Genomic DNA, 24932 nt, shown 5'->3' with positions numbered 1-24932 from the left:
AAGGTGACCTATATGGATTGTAAATAAATAAATTTAACACTACCTCGTACAGTTAAGACAGTTATGCTTAAGGCTGGTTTCTCGAGTCACGCTGACGCTCGGCGCTGAGGGACCAATGTGTATGGTGACTATAGAAGCGTTTCAGAATGACTCCGACGCGCTACCCAGCCCAGTTATCACTACTGTTTCACGTAAAACGCACGCGCCGAGTACAGACAATCGAAAAATGAGTCGTGATAGAAGTTCGGTTGCGAAAATAACGAGTAACTTATCCTGTAACTTCACCAGTAACTCCTCAAAACTTCTTGATGACATGCGAAAGTAGTTAAAGAACTTAGTTTCGTCTACCCGTAATTGATCGAGTAATGTCACAAATGCACCCACTAGTAATCTTTGAGCAATATGTGGATGAACTTGAAGTCTTCGTTTCTCTTTCCATAAATGATACACGGCAGCAACTCGAACATTCATGGTGAGCATGTCTGTATTTCACAGCGGTCAGAATAACACTGAAACCAGTTGGCGCTGACAGCTACGCGCTGATAGCTACGCGTTGATCTACCAGCGCAGAGCGTCAGCTTGACTCGAAAACCAGCCTAAGACATTAAAGTCGACTAAAACTGATCAGCTACTCTGCTATTAGAAATCCCAAAAAGGATCAGAAAGCTTGTAGCGCCGCTGGTTTTTTATCATTATTTTAAAGTTAAAGCCCATATTTTTATCTATACAGTTAAAGAAAACCAGGACGCACTGCAAATAAATTGTAACAGTAAATAAAAATCGATACAATTCTGAAGTTTATTCATACAAGTGTACATTGACATAAGTGATTATTTGGAGAAAATATCGTGAAACATTGCTCTATACATACTATATACATTTGAATAGATTTACTTAATAACTATTCAATATAAAATTGAATTTAAACAATAAACATTTTTTACACCTGAAAATAGACACACAACACAAAAAATACAGTACATAATTCACTTAGATAGGTTAGGTCAAACATGTGACACAAGTAGATTCTATATCCGAAACCGGACAGAATTATCAGTCTCTGTTTGAAGATTTTGGTAGATGATGAAAGGGGTTCGAAAATTACTATTGAACACCTTAAAAATAGGAAAGCTGAAGGATATGACGCTATACCAATAGCAATCATTAAAGCTTCTATTGACACCGAGTACCGTGTCGCTGGCTCAGGAAACATGGGCTTGGCTGCTAGATTGAACCACGATCGTACTCGCTTAATGACAATTGGAGAGAAGTTATAAATGTTCCATTTCTTCGTCAAACGTTAGTGGCAGATACAAATTAAAAGGCGAGCAGTTATGTAGATATCATAAAGGTAAATACAGTTTATGTGTTAAAAGGAAGAGATTGGCTGCCCACAACACAGGGAATATGTGTGGAGGCCTGTGCAGTTTGCTTTACCTAAATATCCTGTATATTGTGTATAATAAAGTTTTTCTTTCAGCAATTAAACTTAAGACTAACGTCCGTCAGGAACAGCTGCATAAATGTATCTGCTAAAGTATACTATTAATAACATAACCTAACGCCTAAAACTACACGCTAACGGAACATTTATAACTCCACGAGCTCACATATTATTAGTGCCTCTGCAAAAAAGGCTCCATGAAGGTTTGCCGCAATTGCCGCCTCATCGCCGTAATATTTTAGGCCATGATAATACATATAATTATAAAGGAATGAAGTTTTTATTTAAAGAAATCGCTCTCGAACAGGCTTCGTAATTCAACTTATACGCCTTGACGTGATAACGTATTAGGGTGCGTTGAAGTATTACGCAATTTTTGTAGATTCACCCCCCCCCCCCTCATGAACACGCCGTAACGTTTTCTGTATGAAATAGTAAAACGTTTCGTGACCACCCCCCAGTGACTCTTTATACCTAAAACTAACCATTATGTGGTGTTAGGTACGGGAAAGTCGAAAATAATATTATCAATAACGCGTAATTCAATCCCCGCCCCGAATCGTAACGTTTTACAAGAGGGAACCCCCCCCCCCCCCCCAAATTCGTTACGTAATACTTGAACGCTTCCTTTTAAATGGATTAACATGTTAACAATGGTCGTCACGTTCTGCCTGAGCTGAAGCGCAAGCGAGAGAGCAAACGATAGAGAGGCACGATCGGCCTAAGAGCTTGGCCTGTGACGCATTTGTATTAAGATGCAAATAAATGTTAATTTATCGAAAAAATATATAATTTTCAATTTTTTTTTAAACAAAATAATGGTAACACTTCCATTCCTAATGTTTTTATATGACGTTATCACGTAAAATCATCGTTCGTAAACCGACTTTAAAGACAACCAATATTTTTGTTATTGACGAGGCCTGCACGACTATATAATGGTGGTATAACACTCCTTATTAGGCAACAAAAAAGCGAGAGGCTTCAGCCGCCTAAGGAGGAAATGATGATTGAAATGTTTGATACTGAGGGCAAATGTGGTCACTGATGCACCAAGAATAATGGCCAATGGCCTTTTTTGATGACCCCCGAAAGCCTCTAGTGAGTGAAATAATAATTACATACAGTTTAATATTTTAACACGTAATACTGATTATGTAGTTTTACTTTCGTTCTTCACAGTGTTGATGATGTATGGAGAACGGGCACGACGGAGTAAGGAGGCGGTGCTGGTGGTGGGACTGTTTCACTATAGTGTCCGTGGGCTCTACGGTGGTTATGCAGTGCTGTCCCCTAAAATAATGGCGTTGTTCCAGTTGGATCTTGATAGTAATAGTTAAATGGCGTGTTTTTTGTGAAATTATTATTACGCCACTAAATCCCCCCCCCCCTACATGGCGCAATCTCACTTTTTCATTTATCAATATCAAATTTGTACTCAAGCAGGGCTACTCTGTAACTTCCAATAACAATCCCGATTCCATTAATAAGTTTCTGTTCCGATCTCAAGGATTTTGAAATAACTAAGAACTTTCAAACAAAAACATCGGGAAAAGAGCCGACAACGCACTCGCGAGCCCTCTGGCAGTGAGAGTGTCCATGGGCGGCGGTATCACCTAACATCAGGTGAGCCTCCTGCCTGTTAACGTATCAATGAATCTCTGGCCATAACATACCTGTATGAACCGCTCGCCGCACAGCTCACAAACGTAGGGTTTGTCGCCGGTGTGTCTCCGGACATGTAGATTGAGATCGTTGCTTTGAGAAAACGCCTTTTCACAATACACGCATTTGTACGGCTTAACGCCTGTGTGCACGCGCATATGTCGAGAGAGCTTGTTGCTACGGCTGAAGCCTGAGAATAAAAAAATATCAGATAAATAAAAAAAAGTTTAAAAGGTGCAAACATATTTATCATGTTTGTCTGTAGCCTTTGTACTAAAAACATATTTTTACTTATTTAATTTCGAATTCTTCGCGATTATAACGGATTATATGTCCGGTAGTGGGCCGATCAATTGTTGCTTATCTCGTACCTAATCCACTGTTATCCCGTTTTTTTTTCATTTCTTAATATATTCTTAAAGTATTTTAATTGTTTTTAACATTTATGTTTACCAAAATTGTCATATATTTTGGATAAAAGAGCTCATAACCCAGTTCCTAACGTGGGGCCCACGACCCACAGGGGGGGGGGGGAAAGACATTATCTGGATATAACACAACATGGAGAGACTGATGCTAGCTATATTGGAACCCAGTAATCTCTGTGCAAGCGCAAGGATCTAACTAAATTAATATTGAAACATCTTTATTAAAATTATTTGGAATTTGAATTCCAGTTTTCCAGTAATAATATAAATTATGTTTGTTACATAGCCCACATAAGAATTTTAGGTAGGCTGTGAGCAGTCTTGGCCTAATGGCTTCAACGTGCGACTCTCATCCCTTAGGTCGTGGGTTCGATCCCCGGCTAATGAATTTTCTTTTTATGTGCTCGTTTAACATTAGCTCGAACGGTGAAGGAAAACATCGTGAGGAAACCGGCTTGCCGTAGACCCAAAAAGTCAACGGCGTGCGTCAGGCACAGAAGGCTGATCACCTACTTGCCTATTAAATTAACAAATGATCATGAAACAGATACAGATATCTGAGGCCAAGACCTAAAAAGGTTGTAGTGCCATTGATTTATTTTGCACAAAAAGGTTAGGAAACACTGTTGTACTATAGATTTAGGATTACGTATAATATAATGAAATTGAATAAATAAATAACGAATATTAGTTATAACTAAAGTATTTAAATTTGCGACCAGAGGCAACCCAAAACCCTAAAGATACAAATAAACAGAGATATAGTTTCGTATCTATCATCTACATCCAAAATAAATAAAACCGGATAATTAGGATCAACGAATCGTTTACGATATATATATTGTTAATCTATGTAATCTGTTTTGGCTTTCTGTATTGTTTAAGTGTTTTGTTTTATAATGTGTTAGCTGTAAGATTATTAGTAAATAATAAATAAATAGGCGAGAACGGTCATAAATAACTTGCGGTGGAAAGGTAAGCTCCACCATGTTAAAGTATTTCAGAAGCTGCGAAGCCCTTAATCATCAGCTGACATCATACACACCCAATTTCTTTTGCCCTAAATTCCAAAAAGATTTTATTTAATTATATAAAATAATCAGAATTGATGACAACATATCTTTTTAACCACATTTAAACAATGTGTATGTTTTTGTGTGTGTTAACGTGCGTGTGTATGAAATGTTTGAATCACCTTTCCCACAAACGCCGCAAATACAAGGCTTTTCTCCCGTATGCGATCGCCTGTGGCACTGTAGGTCGGACGAACGCGGAAAACCTGAAATTTAATACGTAAATAAAATATAACCTCAGGGCATTGACTACGATTCTTGGAAATAAATTTTTCCTCATTGTTAGCTATTTACAGGAATGCAAAGGATGAAAAAGATTAATTTAATATAATACACTAAAATCTTATGTATATTTATTTAGCTATAGATTTTATTATACTATTAGATATTATCATGAAACAGATACAGAAATCTGAGGCCCAGGCCTAAAAAGGTTTATTTTATATGAATGTGAATTCTTTGGCTTTTTTGACACATTTTATTGTGACAATACCATTTTCACAAGGTTACAATAGCCCAAGTTATATATATATATATATATCTTTTGTACATGTGTTTTATATAAAACTCAACAATGGCTTATCCGATTTTGATGACTTTTTTGTGTTTTCAAGCGAAAGATTGGTTTAGATCTTTTTTGCATTTAAGACGTGTGTACTGGTTAACGTCGGTATATGATAAGTACAGGTTTAAATCTGAAGAAATCTTACCTTTTCCACAGAAATCACATTTATATGGTTTTTCGCCTGTATGCCTGCGCATGTGTACAATGAGATTCGAAGAATTGGAGAAGCCACGGCCGCAGTACAGGCAAAGACAGGAGCTAGTACTCCCACCGGTACCGCCAGATTCATGTACACGCATGTGTGTTCTGAAATGTATACAATTTTATGAGTATAAAAATTGATATATCAAAAAAAAAAATTGTTCTTCATTCTGTTGAGAACCCGTCAAATCGCTTGGCAAGATGGGGTCGTGGTCCGTGAAACCTACGAAGTGCCCAGAAGACTTTTGTACTTCTGGAAGGAGCGAGGCTGGCTTACTAAGCCAGGACTTTACGCACAACGGACCTAGTGAGCAGACTGAGTGCGGAAACTGAGTCTCCCAACCTGGAGTCGTACTGTGAGGTACCACGCTTGTATACACGTGAACGTCACGTTTTTAAATGTTAACTATCAATGAAATGTCCATTCTAATTCGTATCTCAACTCACAGCCTCTTCCGAGGAGTTGTCAAATATGTCAAACCTCATTCGGAAAACAGGTTTGACAGACGTATTCTACAGACCTTAATTACACAGATACAGTATGAAATATTTCCAACTGTAAAACAGTCTCCGTCAAAATATAACTCCAAGACAGCCATGTCAACGATGACACGACAAATCATAGTGATAGTGACGTACATAATCATAAAGCCACTTTAATTCCATACTATTACGAGATGGTTTAGGTTTCTGGAGAGATATGGATCTGAGAACAGATCCAAATGGAAAGTTCAGGAGGAGGACTTTCCCTAAAGGTGGTCAATTTGGAACACTAAGTAATGGTGATAACAATAACTAATGTACACTAAGAGTAGACGGTTCCTGGGTCATCGAGATGATTTAAATCATAGAGGATTTTAGTTTTACTCTATTTTAAGTACAACAACAGAATATAAGCAATATAATGTGCACAAATGTTAATTGCTATGTAACGAATGAACAGTTGTCAATGTAACAGTTAAAGAAGTGGCTGCGCCTGGCTATACTCTCGGGCCGTAACTCTGGTTAGGCTTAGGTTAGGTTATTGCCACGCTTATAAAGCAAAAAAAGCTTTAGTGAGAAAAATGTCTTGGTAAAGAATATAACTCCCATTTTAAATGTAATTTTTAACAATATATAATATGGCTTTATTATTATTAAATATAAACTTTACAAATCAAACGAGGTTATGTATGTGTCGCAGTGAAGTAGTTAAATCAGAGAGTTAATTGAATCTCTAGACAGTTAATTAAAAATCGGTATTCAATCAAGTCGCTAGAGTTCCGTCAGACAAGTAAGTGAACAAAACGTTTAACTAGTTTCCTAAACGTTCCTAGACAACAAGACTAACTTAATCTAACCTAACCTAATCATTTACAATAATGCATAATACGATTTTTTTGTTTTACATTGTTAATCAACACGCTGGCTTTCGGTCAGACAGATAGTTAAACGTTTTCGACGCTGCTTCATTTAAATCAAAATGCTAGCGACTTGATTGAATATCGACATTTAATTAACTGTCTAGAGATTCGATAAACCGTCTGATTTAAGATATGGACCTCTTTTGGGTAAAGGGTTTCTGAACTTGTCATTTGAATCTGTTCGACCGGCATCCATACCTCCCCAGATGTATGACGTCGTCAGCCTATCGCTTTTGTGGTCTCCCAACATTTCTTTTTCCTGTAGGTCCCCTTGGTCGTCTTCGGCGGTCCATATTTTGTCTTGCAATATACCCTGCCCATTTCTGTTATAAGGCATGGGTTAGCGTGTGTTAAGTTTTCGCCCTGATCTAGTACTTCGCATTTGACTGACACTTTGGTAAATCGATGATTTGTTTTACTCCACAACACTTTTAAAGCCATACTTTGTACATATTTCTTTAACGTGCTAATAATAATAATAATAAACGTATAGAAATTAAATATTCACCTAAGACTGCATTTCCTGTGAAACTTCTTATTGCATGTGTTACATTCGAACACTTTTTCGCTCGGCTTGTGAACTTTCGCGTGTCTTGCGAGAAGATCCTTTCTGAAATTTAAAATGTTTTTATTTTTAAACCGTACTAGGTATATTGATCTGCCACTAAATTGCTATTGGGACTTATAATACCAGTTCTATAACATTAAATTCCTAGAAGAAGAAAAAAAACCTAATAATTTGTGTTTCTTCGGTCTGGTCTAGTCGTAAACGTCTGGTTAAGTTGTACATAAAAACATTTACAGTACAGATTTCTTTATCTGGTTATATTAGACAAGTAGGTGATCAGCCTCTTGTGCGTAACACACGCCGTCTACTTATGAATCTAAGGCCGGTTTCATGATCTTTTCCTTCACGAAAGTTAAATGCAAGAACGTCCATTGGTGCACAGTCGGCGATCGAACCTACGACCTCAGGGAAGAAAGTCGCACGCTTAAGCCACTAGGCCGACACAGTTCATTTTTATATTTTGTTTATATATATAATATAAACACATTATCACGCCTTTTTCCCGGTAGGCAGATACCATGGAACTCTACTTGTTACGCTCTTGGTATACCTCTTACTTTTAACTTGTTCCTTCTCTAGTACCTCCTGGATTTGGTCCTGTTAATATATCCTACTTCTACGTAACACTTTCTCATCTATCCATTCTATGGCCAAACCACCTGCATATCATAGTTATTTTTCATCCTTCTACCACGAACCCCCATTTTTTATTACCAGATCGGTAGCTACACTGAAATAATCTAAATAAAAGTGCTAAGTAAATACATGAGAACTAACCTGCAGAATTTAGTTGAACATATATCGCATCGAAAGGCGGGATCGCGGTCATTTTGCGGCGGAAGCGGCGGACGAACGCGCACGGGCTGTCCACGATGCGAACGCAAAATGTGTTTGTTAAGCGTTGCGGCATGGGCGAAACGTGCCGCGCACAATTCACACCTATACAAGACCGGACAAGTTTGTTTTTTATTCAAGAAGGTAACACAATAACACAGAATGGAAGCTTTACATCGAGAATTTTCCTGCCTCCAGTGAAATTGATTCACAAATGGAAATATAAAAATTAAAAGGATTATTAAGAAAAAAACAAAGCTTACAACAGCGCTGAAAGTAGTTAATATGACTTTGAGCGAATTATCTGTTCTAAAATAAAAATAAAATAAATCGGTGGCGCTACAACCTTTTTAGGTCTGGGCCTCAGATTTCTGTATCTGCTTGATGATCATTTGTTAATCTAATAGGCAAGTAGGTGATCACCCTCCTGTGCCTGACACGCTATCAACGTTCGGTCTAAGGCCAGCCGGTTTCCTCACGATGTTTTTCTTCACCGTTCTTTAATGTTAAATGCGACAGAAAGTCCATTGGTGCACAGTGCGAATATATGAAGAACCGCGCATCTACGAATAGGAGCTATGTTTCAATGACAAAATTTGCAATAACAAAAACATAGATTTTCTCAAATGAAAATACTTAGAAAATGCGGGAATATATCTTAAGAACTACTGAACCAAATTTGTTGAAGCTGTACACACTACTGTACAATCTGTGATCTTATATATCTTGAAACGCTAACGAAAACCAAAGATACACAGGACTACTACGAGTAGACCTTAGCCACCGGGCCATCAGGCCAGTCAGTGGTTAGACTGATATTTACGTCATAAATTACAGTTATAGAATATAGATAAGGACTTCCAATATATGTATATATATATATATAAATGTAAAAACAAATAATGAATTCACCGTAACGAACGTTCCCGATGCGTACAACGTGTTCTATGACGCGCCGCAGCCGCCACTGAGGCGAACGTCTTGCAGCAAAGCGAGCATCGCGGGGACATCTCTGGATGATCATCGTCCCTGTGTCTTGCAATCGCCTCGCGACCGGCGCAGACGCACCCGCAATAATCGCATATAAATATATCCGAGACACATTCCTGTGTATTTGTAAAGATTGATTGGTTATAAAAATAGTGGTAGAAAAGCGATAAAGTTTGTTAAATAATTATAGCGATATATAAATAAATCAAAAACATAACAATAAAAGAAATAGCATAAAATTGCTGAAAAGAGCGTATCAATTATTAAAAGACCGGCAACGCACTTGCAAGCCTTCTGGCAATGTGAGTGTTCATGGGCGGTGGATTAGACTTTTGTGCCTGACAAGCCTTAGAAACGAGACTTGCGTTCATATCTGTATACATAAATGTACGAAGATATATATATATATATATATATATGGGTTTAGATTGCTAAATTTATGTAATGATGGAAGTGGGTGTACATGGTCTGCGATGACTGCCCTTTTTGGGCGATACCTCGTAAGCTCGTTTGCCCCCTACCCTACAACAAAATAGGCTACTTGAGCGAGACTAAGCTTGGAATCAAGTAATTAAAAATACAGATACCAATTAATATTTAAATTAAATTTTCGCACTTTATTTTATTAGCTAATGGTACATTAAGATCAACTCAGTGTACTTTGTAAACAAAACCTACCAGACCTGACCTGACCTAAGTATCTGAATACAATTGTATAAAGTTGCCTTGGCTCTGCTTATCTCAGACTCCGACAGTGTTACAATAACATATCTGAATCTAACGTACGAACGAATTAAATTCCAAAATCCATTGATGAACGCACTGTACATTCTTATATTTAACTGAATAACTTATTTCTATATTATTCTATTGTAAATGTTTTATTTATTCAAAATTAACCTAATCTTTTTGTGACATGTCGCATAATACAGTATCAAAATAATAGCTTACCGAAATACATAACTACATGTAACTAACTATAATAACTATATACAGTGAAACCTGGTTAATTGGGATCTCAAGGGACCAAGACATATGTACCAATTATTGAGGGTTTTCAATAATCCAGTTTTCCAATTAAACAGGTTTAAATTTATAGTTGTCTCATTTACAGAGGTCGAAATGTGCCGTTATTCCATTTTTAGAGGTGGAAATGTTGATAAAAATGCGTATTTTTGATGTTATGAATTTAATGTAGGTATGAATGTACATACATAATGTATTGCGTCGAAAAAAAAAATACGGTAAAGTTTATGACTTAAAGTAAACGGTTATGTTTGTTTGTATTTGATTGCTAGTTGCTAGCAAAACATGAGATATGTAGTACTGACAATCAAAGCATGCGCGAAAAACGACGAGAAATGCATGTAAATACGTCAAAACGTGTTGAAACCTGATTAATTCGTCTCACTTATACAGGTAATTGAGCTACAGAGTCTCAATTATAGAGGTAAACATCGAAAAAGTCTTAGAATTCAAATCCTATTTAACCAGGTTCAAAATGTCCCATTAACAGAGGTAATTTAATGAAAAAGAACCGGGACTTCGTTCTACAACCTTCGTTGCAACTCTCAATAATAGAGGTTTCTCATTTATCCAGGTCCCACTTAACCAGGTTTCACTATACATACTAAAACTTACCGTATCGGGAATTTTTTCAATTATTTCTTGTAATGTCCCCTCTCCACATATATCTTTGCTCGCATCACCGCCGGGTTGTACCTTAAACACCCATTACTATATCATGATACAATTGTAAATATACGATAATTATCACTCAATATTGTAAACTGTAAGATAAATAATAAATGGTTGTCTTCAAAGTCAGTTTACGGACGATATTTGAACGTGACAAACATCATAACAAAACAGATGCATGATGATGATGAAATGATTGCATACTTAATGTTTTGAGTGGGAGAGAGATAGATGCAGCTCATGCGTACAATGAGCGTAACGGGACAATTGACGTAACAGGACAATTGACGTAACAGGACAATGATAATAACGGGACAATGAGGCATGCTTTTTCGTGCTGCAGCGTCGTTGTCAAAGTTCTGTTGACTCACGTGGGAACGCACATCTCGCTGTTGATCGAAGATGACGGTGGTTTCATTAGCTTTGCATATTGGCGATAACAATTTAGTTTATTATTGGAATATGTTATATATTTCAAAGATATTATTAGATAATAAAAAAACAGCATTATCATTTAAAACTATTATGGATGGCACCAACAGTTTCGATATTATAGGTTTTAACCACGCAAGATGAAATGTGTAAGCCGCACTGGTTAGTATAAAATTATGTACTTATATTTTTCATACTATATGAAATCTGAAGTATTGAGTAAGTAGCCCCTGATACGCACCAAGCTTTCGGTCTTGATTTAGAATAACATGATAGTCCTAGCGGAAATCTTCATTTCTAGCAATAAGATTTTTTTGTTCACCCTAATGGTGTTTCGATAAATTCTGGCTTTAACAGATTTGTCAGCCTTCGTAGTATAAACAGTTCGCGGTTTTCTGGACTTTGACAGACGAAGTGTTGTTGTATCTGTTGATAGCACGATACACGAACAAACGGCTGATACCAAGATACCAAGCTTTTGAAGTGTCTGGAGTATGACCGACGGCTCCATACCCACTACAACTCTATTTTTCAACACCCCATTCCATATTGTAATTTGATAATTAACACTAAAAAATATGTGAAATGGCGCAAAATCGAAAGAAGTTTTTAATATACGTGTTCTAAATTCAAAATAATTAAAATGTTAATTTTTTTTTAGAGTTACACTATTTACGGCCAGACTAGTTTTATACATTCGACCCAGTAGGTAATTCAATTAAATCCGTAGCTCACATTGATTATGGTAGATCTCCATATGTTACCAAGTATCGTTCAAATATATGAATCCTTTTCGTAAATAAAAGATAATGCCTCACCTCTGGCTTATCGCCTTTCTTGTCTTGGCCGCATTTATGTTTTCCAAAATCATCCATTTTCAAAAACATCTTCTTGCATATTAAACAATTCAATAATTTTGTATCTGAAATAAGACAATATATATTTTGGACGCCTTTAACCAAATTACTCCAATTAGACGTTTAATCAGACAACAGTCTTCCTTGAATATGTACCTGCGTGATCAGATTTCACATGCAAGTCTAAATCATCCTTTGATCTAAGCTGCTGCGAACAAAAGGTGCAGCTGAACTTCATGTCTGTCACCCACTTGACATGTACACCATTCTCCGAGAGTTTATTAAGAATTGCCTGAAAATGTTCATCTTTTGAAAAAAATCACGTACGGCATTCACTTGGCACTAATTATGACCTTTGTGTGTCAATAATTTGAGGTCACATACATACATACAAAATTCTTATAAACTATTAGGTATGTAATTAAATATCATTTTATATCATATCTGGTCAATATATTCTTGAAGCAATGTATGTACAAATAAACGATTTTAAAACAAATGGTGACTTTTACCAGTATAGTAATTGAAACAGAACTAATCTAAGCGTACGACCAACCAGGCTCCAGAAGATAAACCACAACAACACAAACTCCGAAAAGCGAAATTAGATAATTATCCCTGAATAAATTCATAATTTCGTTAAACGTAAATTAATCAATGAAGCTTTTTTATAAATTTGACGATTAATTAAATTATCCTAATCTTTGGGATGGATTTGCTCCAGTTCAAATATCACACTGCCTTCGAATGACACAAAATTTGCGATTGCGATTAAAAAGAATGGAGGAAAGATTTTGTCAGGTCTTCTCTCTCGCTATATCCCCTTGACTTGCGAACTGTTTACCTATACTATATGTATAAAGTTATTTTGTGTTTGATTTGAGATTGAAATCACACAGCCTTAATCTATATGACCTTTACAAAATATTACTCAAGAACAAAAAGTGGGTACCAAAATCTATAAGCAAAACATCAGATCTAAAAGTTAATAAAACTAAAAAATATTGTTAGCTTTTAATATTTACTAAATTAAATTATAAACATTTTTCTGAAATTTATAAACATATTCTTTAGATTTTACTCGTGCTGTTGTATACAAATTTGGTCCTTATTGATTTGGTGGCTTTGTGACTTATTGATTAAGCGAGGAAAGCACCAGCTCTGGAGAGACCAGTACTATCTACCAGGCGCCAACTTAAATAAGAGCATTTGCACTAGAACTCCACGGCCCAAAAGTTTCTACTCCAATGTTTAGGAAAACTCTTAAATTTTTGATGTTTTGTTTAACACACTGGTTACAAAAATGAATTAATTTAATGTATCTAATTAAAAGGCCTATCATAAGGTCTCCTAGGATGCGCATTTGAGTTTTATTTTATCCCAGAAGTAATATTAGTATATAATTTACTATTACTTCAGATTTCATTTGAACATTACCCAACTGCTGATACCGAGCGATTAGAACAACATAAGGTTCTAAATATTAACAGCTAAAGGTGTGCAATTCACCAACAGCTCACAAGAATAATATTATGTACGTGGGAATAGGTGTAAGTTGTATTTAAGATATTGTTTTATAACAATAAATCTAAATTTGAACATTCATTCATTCATCTATACAAATTAAGATTCATTGATTTATATTTGTTTAGGGCAATCCCTATCTTACTTATTTCTCGCTTTCTCTCAAAGTAGCGATACTACATCATCATAATCATCGTGGTAAGTCTGCCTAATAGCTTGGAGATAATTCCACCACCTTGAACCCTTGAGCCTACCTCCTCGTAGGCCTCCATCTGTTACCTTAGCGTCTTGGTGCAGACATCCCGTATTTATTTATATATTCACTATTTATGTGTTAGAGTATAAATCTTACATACCGTTGTGCCAAGCCTTTTGGGGCGGCCCCTTTTTTTAGGACCCATAATGTCAGCATGATGCTCCCACATATGACTAGTCAAACCATCTGAGTTTAGAAAGCTTGTGGCGCAAAGAGGACAATATGTACCACCATCTTTATCTGTCAAGAATACATTTATTTACATAGACAGTTATACATGTATTTTATAACAAGATGTACAAAGTATTTATTACAAGAGCTCCTTATAATAGCTTATCAGTATATACTAAATAATCAGTATGTATGACGTGAATTTACCTGAAGTTGGAATTTTATCTGTTTTCTTTTTTTCATTGATATTTGTCTCTGGCTCAGTTTTAATGTTGTCTGAAATGATAAATTTGTAATACAATATTAATGTATTAATTTTAGATGTCTAAATAATATTACTATTAGACTTAGTTTAGGAGACGCTACAAGTATTGACAGTCTTGAGGTACTGGGAACAATCTTTTCATATAAACATTTTCCATTTAATCTATTTATTAAAAACATTATATTGTTTGTGTTTATAATATATGAATTTATGCTTTAAATTATTCTCTTAATCTAGGAATAACACATTTATAATTGTTTTTCTCAATTTATTAAGTATTATGAAAAGATATTCAAGGTACATACCAAAAGATTCAAAGTCATTTGAAAAGTCAATCTCAAAATCTGTTGGGTCCATGAAGTCATCATCAGGTTCATGTTCCATTTTTACAAACTTATCTTCACACTGAAAAGAGACAACTATACTTAAAAAGAAAATAACAGATCTTTACAACATTGTACATACATAGGAATGTAAAATTAAACTTGAGCTAGTACAGTTTAGAAATAGAAGCGAAAAGTCTAATCCTTACCACTTTTGCTTCATGTTTTGTTTTCTTGTAAATTTTACGAAGGTTGGTGTCAGCTTGTATAGATTGTAGTTTGAAATCATATGCATTTGTAGCTTTTTCTTTGCACACAGAGCATACACTTGTTGGAAAGCCATCACCCGTTTCTATCTAAATCACAGACATGGTCATTTAAATATTTATGAAAAAGACAATTGTGTATATAGAAAAAGATACTTGATGTCATGTGGAATTTGTATTTGTTATTTGGGGTAATAAATTGTACAAAAAATATCCAGTGATGAACTCTTGGTCAGCATTCGTATCTTATGTGCGTCGAAGTTAAGTGAGAAATGTGTACATACACAAAACAGTTAATTCATGCACATCCGTTGTTCGAAATTACGCCATCGGGAATGAGAGTCGCAAGCAATAAATTGTACAAGTTCGTGTGAATATTTATTATTAGAATTAGTCATTATAGTTTATACCCTAATTATACGCAGCAGCAGCAGGAATTAGCAGAAGAGTGTATATTTCGCATAAAGGCGTCGCTACCAAGCAATTCGCAATGCTTGACAACAGCCTTAAAATTAAAATACTAAATATCTTTTAATTACCTTTATGCCAGTTAATGAGGATATAATATTTTCCAAAGTGGAATTTGAATATACTTCGTATACAGAAATTAAATCAATTTCCTTTGTAAGGCATGTTCGGCATAACTCTTCAACTTTAACCTGTGTTGAAACCATGTTTACATGTCTAGTCGATAATAGAAATTAAAAAAATGGCCCTGATAACATTTAAACTACAATAATAATAATTATCTAGAAATACTTTCCGAGATCAATATTAAACATTGTTTAAAATTGCTAACACACTCGATTTGGATTGAAATTCAGTCAAAGTGACAGCTTGACAGGTCACAAAAGTGATATTTTTAAATTCATGAGAGGACCACAGATACAAGACCTAGAGCTCAAATAATATAATATAAAAGCAAAATCACGAAATTTGTGTATGGTCCGTCTTAACTCCTTTTTAAGAAGTACAAAAAATGATACATTTTTATAACAAATAAAACTCACTCAAATAATGGATTAACTTCCTTTTTTAGTAGTCTAATATTACTTAATTATATGAACATTTTATCAGATTTTGAAAGACAACTTCCATTTATAAATAGTGCCTCATTTATTATCTGTACGTTCTTTCCGTAGGTAAAAAAATGTCAGTTCTCAAATAAGTGAGTCGAATTGTCATATTGATGTTAAGGTCTTTATTACTTTAGCACCTTCGTGTGAAAGTTTTGTTTTGATAAGTTTCAAAAGTTTGGCTCTATCTAGTTCTCTTGCTGAGCTGGCGCATTTAATTAGTGATTAATGTGAGCTAAAAATATATTGTGAGTAAATGTGCCATTTAATTCTACTACCGAATGGACTTACATAATACACAGTTATACAGAATTTTAGAATCATCAGACTCTTAGTACTTAGTAAATTTTAAATTATTTTACTTCGCGGCTTGCTTTTCAGAGGTAAGTCCATTAAATTTTAGTCTCTCCATTTTTAATCTTCAATTGTTTGTACTAATATTGAACAGAGGTAAGTTAGTTTAAATTATTAAGATTCAGATCTTTACTTTATTCTTCTTAATTACTAAAACTGTTGATCATGAACAAATAATTAAGGGTGATTAATTATCAAAATTAATAGGTTCTTATATATAAAACAAATTTGTAGTTGTTACAAATTAATTAGTAGTTAAGTACCTTTCCACCAGGGAACCTGCTCTTTTTTATACAGATAATACTAAAATTCTCTGTGTTTGTGTGCATATAGTAGTAGAATAATCTTTTAAATATATCAGGTATTTAAAATAGCAAAAGTCTAAAGTATTAAAAATCTTACATCATGACATATGTTATAAATTCAAATCTATTTATAACAAAAGACTATAAGAAAAATTTAGGATCTTATAGAGATTCCAATAAGAAAATAGTTATTAAGAAAACTATATTATTTTGAATTAAAAAGTAGTGCAACATTTATAGATGATACATATACTAACAAAATACATATTTTATAAATATATGTATCAAAAAGTAGTTTGTGGACACATATTTTATGGATTTTGTCAGAACAGTTTTTGTGAATTATATTAATTTTTGTTTAAATTTATCACTGTAATCTGTAAAACATACAACAACATACAAATTTAATTGAAACGATATATAATATATAACAATATTATCAATAGAATAAACTTTGCATGTATAAAAATTACACAAAATGGGACAAATTATTATTATTCTTTATTATTGTTTCCATAAAATTGACATATAACCTATTGTATGGTCATTTTGTTGTAAAGAGATTAATTATATGCGAAGGTGTTTTATAAGGGTGGTACAATTATTTAATAATTGTTGTTCAAATAAATATAATTTATCGCATCGCATTTTAATAACGCTGCGACAAAATAATTATCATAAATATAATATTATAAAGTTCCACGCGTGTATTGGATGTGAAATTGACGCGGGTTAAACCGTAGGACAGAGTTGGTAGCAATATAAAAACTATACAATAACAATTTCTATAGATTTTATGTAAACATTACATTGCGTAACTAAAACAAAATTTTAACACTAATTTTAAAATGTTAACAGGATGAGACAATATTCTCTTTCCATCCAAAACTTATGAGTGCCCAAACTCTGTAACTTCCAATAGAATACCTACATCGGTCTTGATCCTAACGAGCTTTATTTCGGCGCGATTTTAGGGTTGCGACATCAGCGCTACGGATTTTATGAGAACTACATCATATTTGTAAACACAATGGTTGGGATCGCTGCGCTATCCCTATTGGAAGTTACAGTGTACGGGCCCAGATGTCATGTTTATTCAACTTTCAACTTTTTATGCCCTAGCTCAAAACTTCAAGAACGATTCTTCTAATAGATAATTTTTATTTTATCATCACATCCATAGATTAATAATATACAATTTTTATAAGATGTCAGCTGTTGACATATCTCGAGAAATATGTTTATCTGGTATAATCCAAAGCCAAGTTTTGATTAAAGAAAAAAACGAAGGTTTTTGATTAAAATAGGTATTGCCTTATGGTTAGCTTGTCCTGCCTCCTACTGTGCCCCCAGATTAAAATATGAGATTTCAGTATCAATATGATGTCCCTCTCCGCGCTTTATAAAGCCAGAAGCAACAGCAACAATTTTTAAAACATTCACTGCTCGTTTATCTATATTCCAGTGCCTTTATAGATGTGTGAATGTAATGTACAGGTGTGGCATTTTTATTATATACATTCAGAAATGTTATTTTTCTGATGTGATCTTTGACATTATTATCTTCGCTATAAGTATAGTTCATGATAAATGTTGTATATATTTTAAAATACACGCCGAGGACTTGTTGATCTAGTGATACAATTAATATTACATTTTGGAAGCCTAGCCGACTGTTAATATTAGTTTTCTTTCCAATCAAATATGATTTATTTAAAGCAAAATAAATTATATAAACGTAGAACCAAGAATAGGTTGCTACTTTTATTGTTGTCTGTACATATTTAATCATAACATTTTTAGAAGTATGTAAAAGTACCGGGAGAGTTGTGATCCTCTTCTTGTGAGTCATTAGGTCCTTTTTATGGCCCTGTTATACTCTGTGCTAGTTCTGTCACCATAAACAATTAAAGCAAATAGTCAAACCATTGCTATGAGAAACTTGTAACTCTCGTAGTAGTTACAAAATTTGACGTTAGATGTCACAAGTTGTATCAAAAAGATTACATAATAATTCAGAATGTTTAAAGGCCACCGCGAGATGACGCTTTAAAAATCCTGCCTCTAAAAAGCTGGATGGGGTGTGGCGTAGGTGAGGTAGCCGATCTTTGAATAGCAACGGTTGAATGCAAGCAAGGCAACGACGCAAATGCTATGGGTTATATACTCACACAGTGGTCAATATTAACTTTCGTAAAAGGGGAATTTCATTGTTAAAATTGTGTCTTTAGGTATAGGGCTGACTTTGGAAATACATAGTAAACATATATTTTAAAAACATACTTTAAGTCTAATTAGGTAGACTCCTAATTTATATGTAAGATTATTCGTAAATAAATTGATATCCTTTATTGGAATTGCAAAAAACACTGTAAAGATACTAAGCACTGAATTTTAGCTGTTCTTTTTTATTTAAGTAGTTCTTAGGAATCTTAAGATATTTATACATTAAGCTAATAATAATAACGTATAGTTCTCTATACCTGCTGCACAGAACAGTAAATATTTCGCAATGTTTTAATCTTATGCGTATAAAGCGCTGGATTTTTATAGTGTCTAACTATAGGGTTACAAAATACAGTGCTAGATCTCATTAGGGATATATTTATCGGGACCCAACCTTCGACGTAAAGTCGTAAGCGCCATATGATAAAGGTGGCGTATATCACATTTAGATATTTCGACATCCATCGTGTTTTGGTACTCTGGGATTCAATAGAATATGAAATGCATGCAACAGACGTTACAGTTTTTGTAGGTTAAAAGAGACGCAACTTTTAAAAACATACATATATACATACTAGCGGACCCGACAGACGTTGTCCTGCATGATATTTCAGGCGATTAGGATATTAAACAAGAAAGTATGAAATATAAATAATACCGGCTGCAGGGCTATCTGCCGGGCAGAGTTGTGGTTACAATCCATCCAGGGTTCCACCCAAACTCATACAAAAAACATTCAAATCGGTGCAGCCGTTTTAGTGTTCAGTGACATACACACGCACAGTATAATTATATATATATTTAGATAGATCAAACTGCACACGGTGTGCAGATTTGATTGAATTTGGTTAAGTAGTTTAGAAATACAAACAAACAACGTGACGCATAATGTATATATGATGGTATAATATAGCTTGCGTATACAAACACGAAATGATCGGAACGACGACTGACTATATTGCATAAATATAAATATCGGTCAAAATCACACTTAACCTAATCTTTATAGTGTATAGTGTAATTTTCATCATATATGATTTTCATACAAATTTCAAATGCAGTATGACAATTTATCGTCTAATTATTCGTTTTAGATTGTACTGTAATTATTGTAAATGTACTTCCAATAGTTTGGTATTGATTTTTCTTCGAGGTTAATTTTTATTTATTTAATTGGACTATACGTTAACGTGCCATTTGGTGAGTTCAGTAAATCATTTTTGATGTAATGACTGGCCAGACCGCCAGACTTGCCAGTCAGCAACAATACTGGATATCAAAATTAGTAGTAGTTTTACGGAAAAAATAATAGTTTATTATCATATTATACAGGTGCTACATTAACTCATGAAATGACTTGAACTTACTGTCTTGTACAAAAGGGCAGAAGATAAATTCAAATCTTTGCGTTTTCTTGCTTTAATAAAATTACCAACGCGCTGTCATAGACAAATCTTTTCACGGGCCGGCTGTTCGGGTAGAGATATACGGGGAAAGCGTATGGTCGACGCACACGTTGCTATAGTTACGATTAACTACACTTTCTGTACTTATAAATTTATGAATAGCAGTTACAAGTAGCGCGCGATATTAATGGCTAAACACTACAAACGCCAATTTATTGCTTTCCACCGAAACATATTAAAAGATTTCTAAATTTGAATTTGGAAATAGAAATTATTAAAAAAAAACTTATTTATTTAAATTGTTTCATGTTCTAAAGTTGTAAAATAAGTTTTAGCGAATATTCGCAATAATAGAATCTTGGTTTTTTTTTCTTAGATTAAATGATGTTCATGGACGTCTGTTTATCTGTGGCGCCATCGCACCTGAATTTTCGGTATATTTATTTTTATTTGAATATTTATTACTATAATTGTCTCCGCTGTTTTAAAGAAAACATATTTCAGTAAAGGTAAACTGGAATTACAGAACCCTTTTACATTTTCCTCTAATAGTTATGTAATACATCTCAGGGTGAACTTAATATAACTCTTTTAAAGCTTACTGCTGCCAACTTGAAGGAAGGAATATCCGTTTCTTTATTATTCCTTAACGTTTGTTTAGAAAATAGACTACAATGTTAATTATTATTATTATTTAGCCTGTCAGTATAATACATTAACACTTATTTAAGTTACATAAAGATAACTTAATTCTAATACATAAATAGAACTTAATCTAATACAGCACTTGGCCCGTTTTGGGTAATCAGCGTGTCCTGTGACACATAGCTCCCTTCCAGCTGCTTCCATTTTTTTCTAATGTTAGCTCTTCTTGTCCAAGTTGTACCTCCTATTTTCAATGTTAATACAATGTCTTTATATCACAACGCATATTTTAACTATTAAACCATTTCCTATAATAAGTATATATATTATATTCATTTATTTCGAAGGTGATAAGTTTTAGGGTTTGGTATAGAAATTCTGAAAAATGATACCAGTCCAGAGATTTTTTGCGAATCACCAGAGACTCTTAAAAAGAATTCAACGACCTAGCGGGATCCAATTTGCGGCATTTGCTTAAGAAATTGTGGCAATTTGATGGGGTGGAAGTTGGCCGCCGCCATTACGATGGCGGCCCTACTTGGCAGGATTTTTTGCAAGGCGTCTTCTATTCCTTCGGGCAGCATTTTGGAAGAAACTGGTGCACCGGTCTCCCTCTTCAACTTTATCCCCAAAAAAGGGTCGACGGTCTGCCGAAACGGTGGCAGTTAGAGAGGGGTTGCTAGAACAAACTTAAATATATACGCAGCTAATTGGTATAAAATCGGGAATGTAGTAAGAGAATCGAATTGAAGAAATTAAGAATGAATTTAAGAAAACCTTGAGAAATTGATGGGTGACCTTTGGCGTGGTATCAAATGCTGTGGAATCGGCAGAATGGATGTGGAACATGTTATTTACATCCATTCGCATCTTTTAATTTGGCTATGGTGTTGGTCCGGGTGGCATGAAAAATTCAAAGAAAACTCATTAAATTTTCTATATTTTTCAAGACCGTTACTTTTGTTAGTTATATTGCCTACAACTCGCGACGTCACTCTCAACATAATGAAATTACCGAGAGCGGAAAGCATTTGACGGAGAATTTGAAAGTATTTTAACTTCACAGGTATTGCAATTACAGAGTTAATATGGTTCTAAAGCTCCATCACGCGGGCTGTGTGCAGCCCTGCACACTTTTGCCCTCAACATAAAGAATTTGCCGAGAGCGGCAAGTTCTTTTTTTTTTAACTTAGAACGTAGTTCAACGCATGTCTACTTGTACAAGTTTTTTCGACTTTCCATCGCGAAATCCTATTCTTCGTAAGGAATTTGATTTGATTTCCTAATTTATAGTGTATATGGCACGAAACCGTTATGCCCCCAACTTCCGGCCCAGCGCACTGCTCACCCTGGATGTAAGCGAGGGAAAGTCGTTTGATTAATTGATCGAAAGCATTTCAATAACTAGCAGGTATCCGTGCGTTATTCTTCCTTTTGTGACTTATCCCCGTATCTCTGTGTATGAAGTGGTTCTCGCCACCAACACCGCGGACATCTGGTAGTCGTATAAAATTTTGGCAAACACGTTCGTTAAAATTATTCAATTTGTTTATAGCCTCAAACATTTTTACGCCATAATCATTTAGTAAAGTTCCTTGTTGTCACTTTTGAAAAAAATGTGTCTAAAAACGTATTTTATATTGCAGATATGCTTTGGTGCATTCGGTCCGAAAGAATTCTTTGATGTAAATATTTATTATTTCCATGTATCTCGTTGTGCAATTTACGAGTTTCTCGGAACGGTTGATCGATTGCGAGATCGTTTAACTCGGCTAGGGGTGTATAGTTGACACACCGGTTTCATTTTCGTGTCCTTAGCGGCCAGCCTTCGATCTGAATGGGGCTTCCCAGTTTCCCTTCCTTAGAGGTAGTTTTTGAATTAACTCAAAAAGTTAAAAACTCATATGAGAAATATTTTAAACACAGCTTCATTACATATTACATTATAATTAAGGCTCAGGAATAAAAAGTTATATTTTTCTTAGCAAAAATAATCCAGGACCTCGAAACTACATCTATATTTGCTATCGTGGCCAAAGGAAGCACCTAGAACGTTAGACAAAGTCGCAGAACCTGTTTGGTTAAATGCAATTAAACTTTTATGAAAACTTAGATTAATTTTAAAGACCTAGAGGCCTTTGAGCTGCAGTTTCAATAAATGCTTACGGAGTTAGTACTTTGTTAGCCCCGTAATTATTCCGTACACGTGTAATATTTCAAGATAATAATAATTTGTTGTAACGTAATAGTTCGTACATGCGGACAAATAAAGGAATCCCAATCCCCGTACAGGATATTTAGTCCATATATGCAATTATTTTGTATCTAGTAATAATCCGTAGGTATTTATAAGAAAACTAATTGAAGGTAACCGCGATACCATTTAAGTACGCGGTTCATGACGAATGTTAATTTGTCTTCTAAACCATGTCAATTTCCTCATAAATTTCCTGTTAGAACTAGTTGGATTCGTGTATTGCAATCAGCGATCCAAAGAAAAACGTGGCGTCCCAGTTCACGTGTCGTTTCATAATTTTATAGTATTTGTTTCAAAGAAAAACAATTAAAGTAATTGAACAATTGTATCTGAAATTCACATAATGAATGTGTCCATAAACAGCTGTCGTCGTAATTGGCTACACCATCGGTAGGGAATAAGGTCAACGTTTAATATGCAATTGAAAGACTTATTGATCGTTGCATGCAAGAATCGTACCAAAATCGATATCGTTTAATATTTTATAGCTAGGCTACTTATATAATCTTTCTTAATGCTCGATAGCACGAACACTATGTTTATTTTTATAACTAGATTAATCCATAATATATAACCGTAACAAATCAATACATATTTTAGAGTTCATATTTCAAAAAGCCATGCAATATGCGATTATGAAATAGGTAGACATACCTACTATGGAATGTTTGAAATATCAAAGGACCAACTGCCTAAATCTAACAAAGGGAAGCATGCCGTTTGCGAGTGCAGCGGGTGATCCGAGGGTTGGGTGAAAAGGGGGAGGGCGTCACGTTTCCATTAAACAACTTTGCATATGCGATCCCCCCCCCCCGTGATTACTAGTCAATTAGATCTCCTAACTGAGCGACAGAAATTCTCCCTTGACGGCGTTTTGTTCACACGTAATAACATTCTAGTTACCGCACTACTCTGGTAGGTTTATTTTATTTGAGTTTGCAAGTATCAGAAATTATTTTCCAACAATATTCACAGCTATGCAATGATTTTTTAATTACACGCGAAGATAAAATGTCGTATGAAATATCATGCACACCACACGTCTCACAATGCCTAATTTTTACAGAGAGGCACACGAATGATATACTCAGCCAATCTCAAGAAGCTCTGAACTCTAATGGACATTTAGAGTTAAAACTAATTTACTTGTGGTCTGTAAAAGTAGACATTTTAAATGATAATATCCGCAATTTTTAATCTTCTGTAAACCGATTCACGATTGGAATGCAAACGTCAGATTTATAAATCGCCCGAGGTCTGAAAATTGTAACAGTTTTCTAGTTTTCTAGATCTAAATGGTTCTAAGCGAGCGCAGTAATTAGAAACTGCCGTCTACAGACACGTTTAAAACGTAATATTTTATAAAGTTCAACCAAAACGCAAATTAATTCTCCTGATATTATGCGAGTTGAATCCTATTCCGAGACGCTATTATGTAATAAGCCAAAACGAAAAAGGACACTTCAATAATACACGTGCGCTTATGTCCTTTCGTCTTAGGAAGAGGAAGGATATGGGGTGCAGGTAATTATCAATAGGCAACGATTATGTGTTGAATTTGGGTTACCATTCGCCGAACATCAAAAAATATGAATATGTTGTCTAAATTGCGGGCAATTTTTATTACGTATGGAAATAAAATAAAAACTATATTTTCCCTAAAACTTTCAATATCAGTATCCCATTCTGTATATTTGTTG

At 34.6% G+C, this 24932-nt stretch overlaps 2 protein-coding genes across 3 annotated transcripts in view; one reads left to right on the top strand and one right to left on the bottom strand.

The window, feature by feature from the left end:
* Positions 1-2047: 2047 nt before the first annotated feature.
* LOC123718951 (zinc finger protein 436-like) lies at positions 2048-15771 on the bottom strand. The gene is made up of 15 exons (XM_045675964.1): positions 15503-15771; positions 14907-15053; positions 14680-14779; positions 14317-14385; positions 14039-14178; positions 12315-12450; positions 12120-12223; positions 10813-10893; positions 9094-9287; positions 8125-8286; positions 7288-7389; positions 5321-5481; positions 4733-4816; positions 3121-3299; positions 2048-2737 (listed from the first exon to the last, which is right to left on the bottom strand). The coding sequence occupies exons 1-15, from the start codon at positions 15635-15637 to the stop codon at positions 2621-2623; spliced, it is 1911 nt and encodes a 636-aa protein (XP_045531920.1). The 5' UTR covers positions 15638-15771; the 3' UTR covers positions 2048-2620.
* A 410-nt stretch (positions 15772-16181) lies between these two features.
* Positions 16182-24932, top strand: part of LOC123718659 (tetratricopeptide repeat protein 39B) — a 62623-nt gene continuing 53872 nt past the window's right edge. Inside the window, exon 1 of one of the 2 annotated variants that reach the window (XM_045675349.1) lies at positions 16182-16287. The gene's annotated coding sequence lies outside the window, so the exon portion shown is untranslated. Of the gene's footprint in view, positions 16423-24932 lie in introns of both variants that reach the window. The other variant, XM_045675347.1, reaches the window with a different exon arrangement.

This window comes from Pieris brassicae, chromosome Z, assembly GCF_905147105.1.
Source record: "Pieris brassicae chromosome Z, ilPieBrab1.1, whole genome shotgun sequence".
Taxonomy (NCBI): Eukaryota; Metazoa; Arthropoda; class Insecta; order Lepidoptera; family Pieridae; genus Pieris; species Pieris brassicae.
The sequence above is the reverse complement of the archived record's forward strand: the minus strand, read 5'-3'. Positions and strand labels throughout refer to the sequence as shown.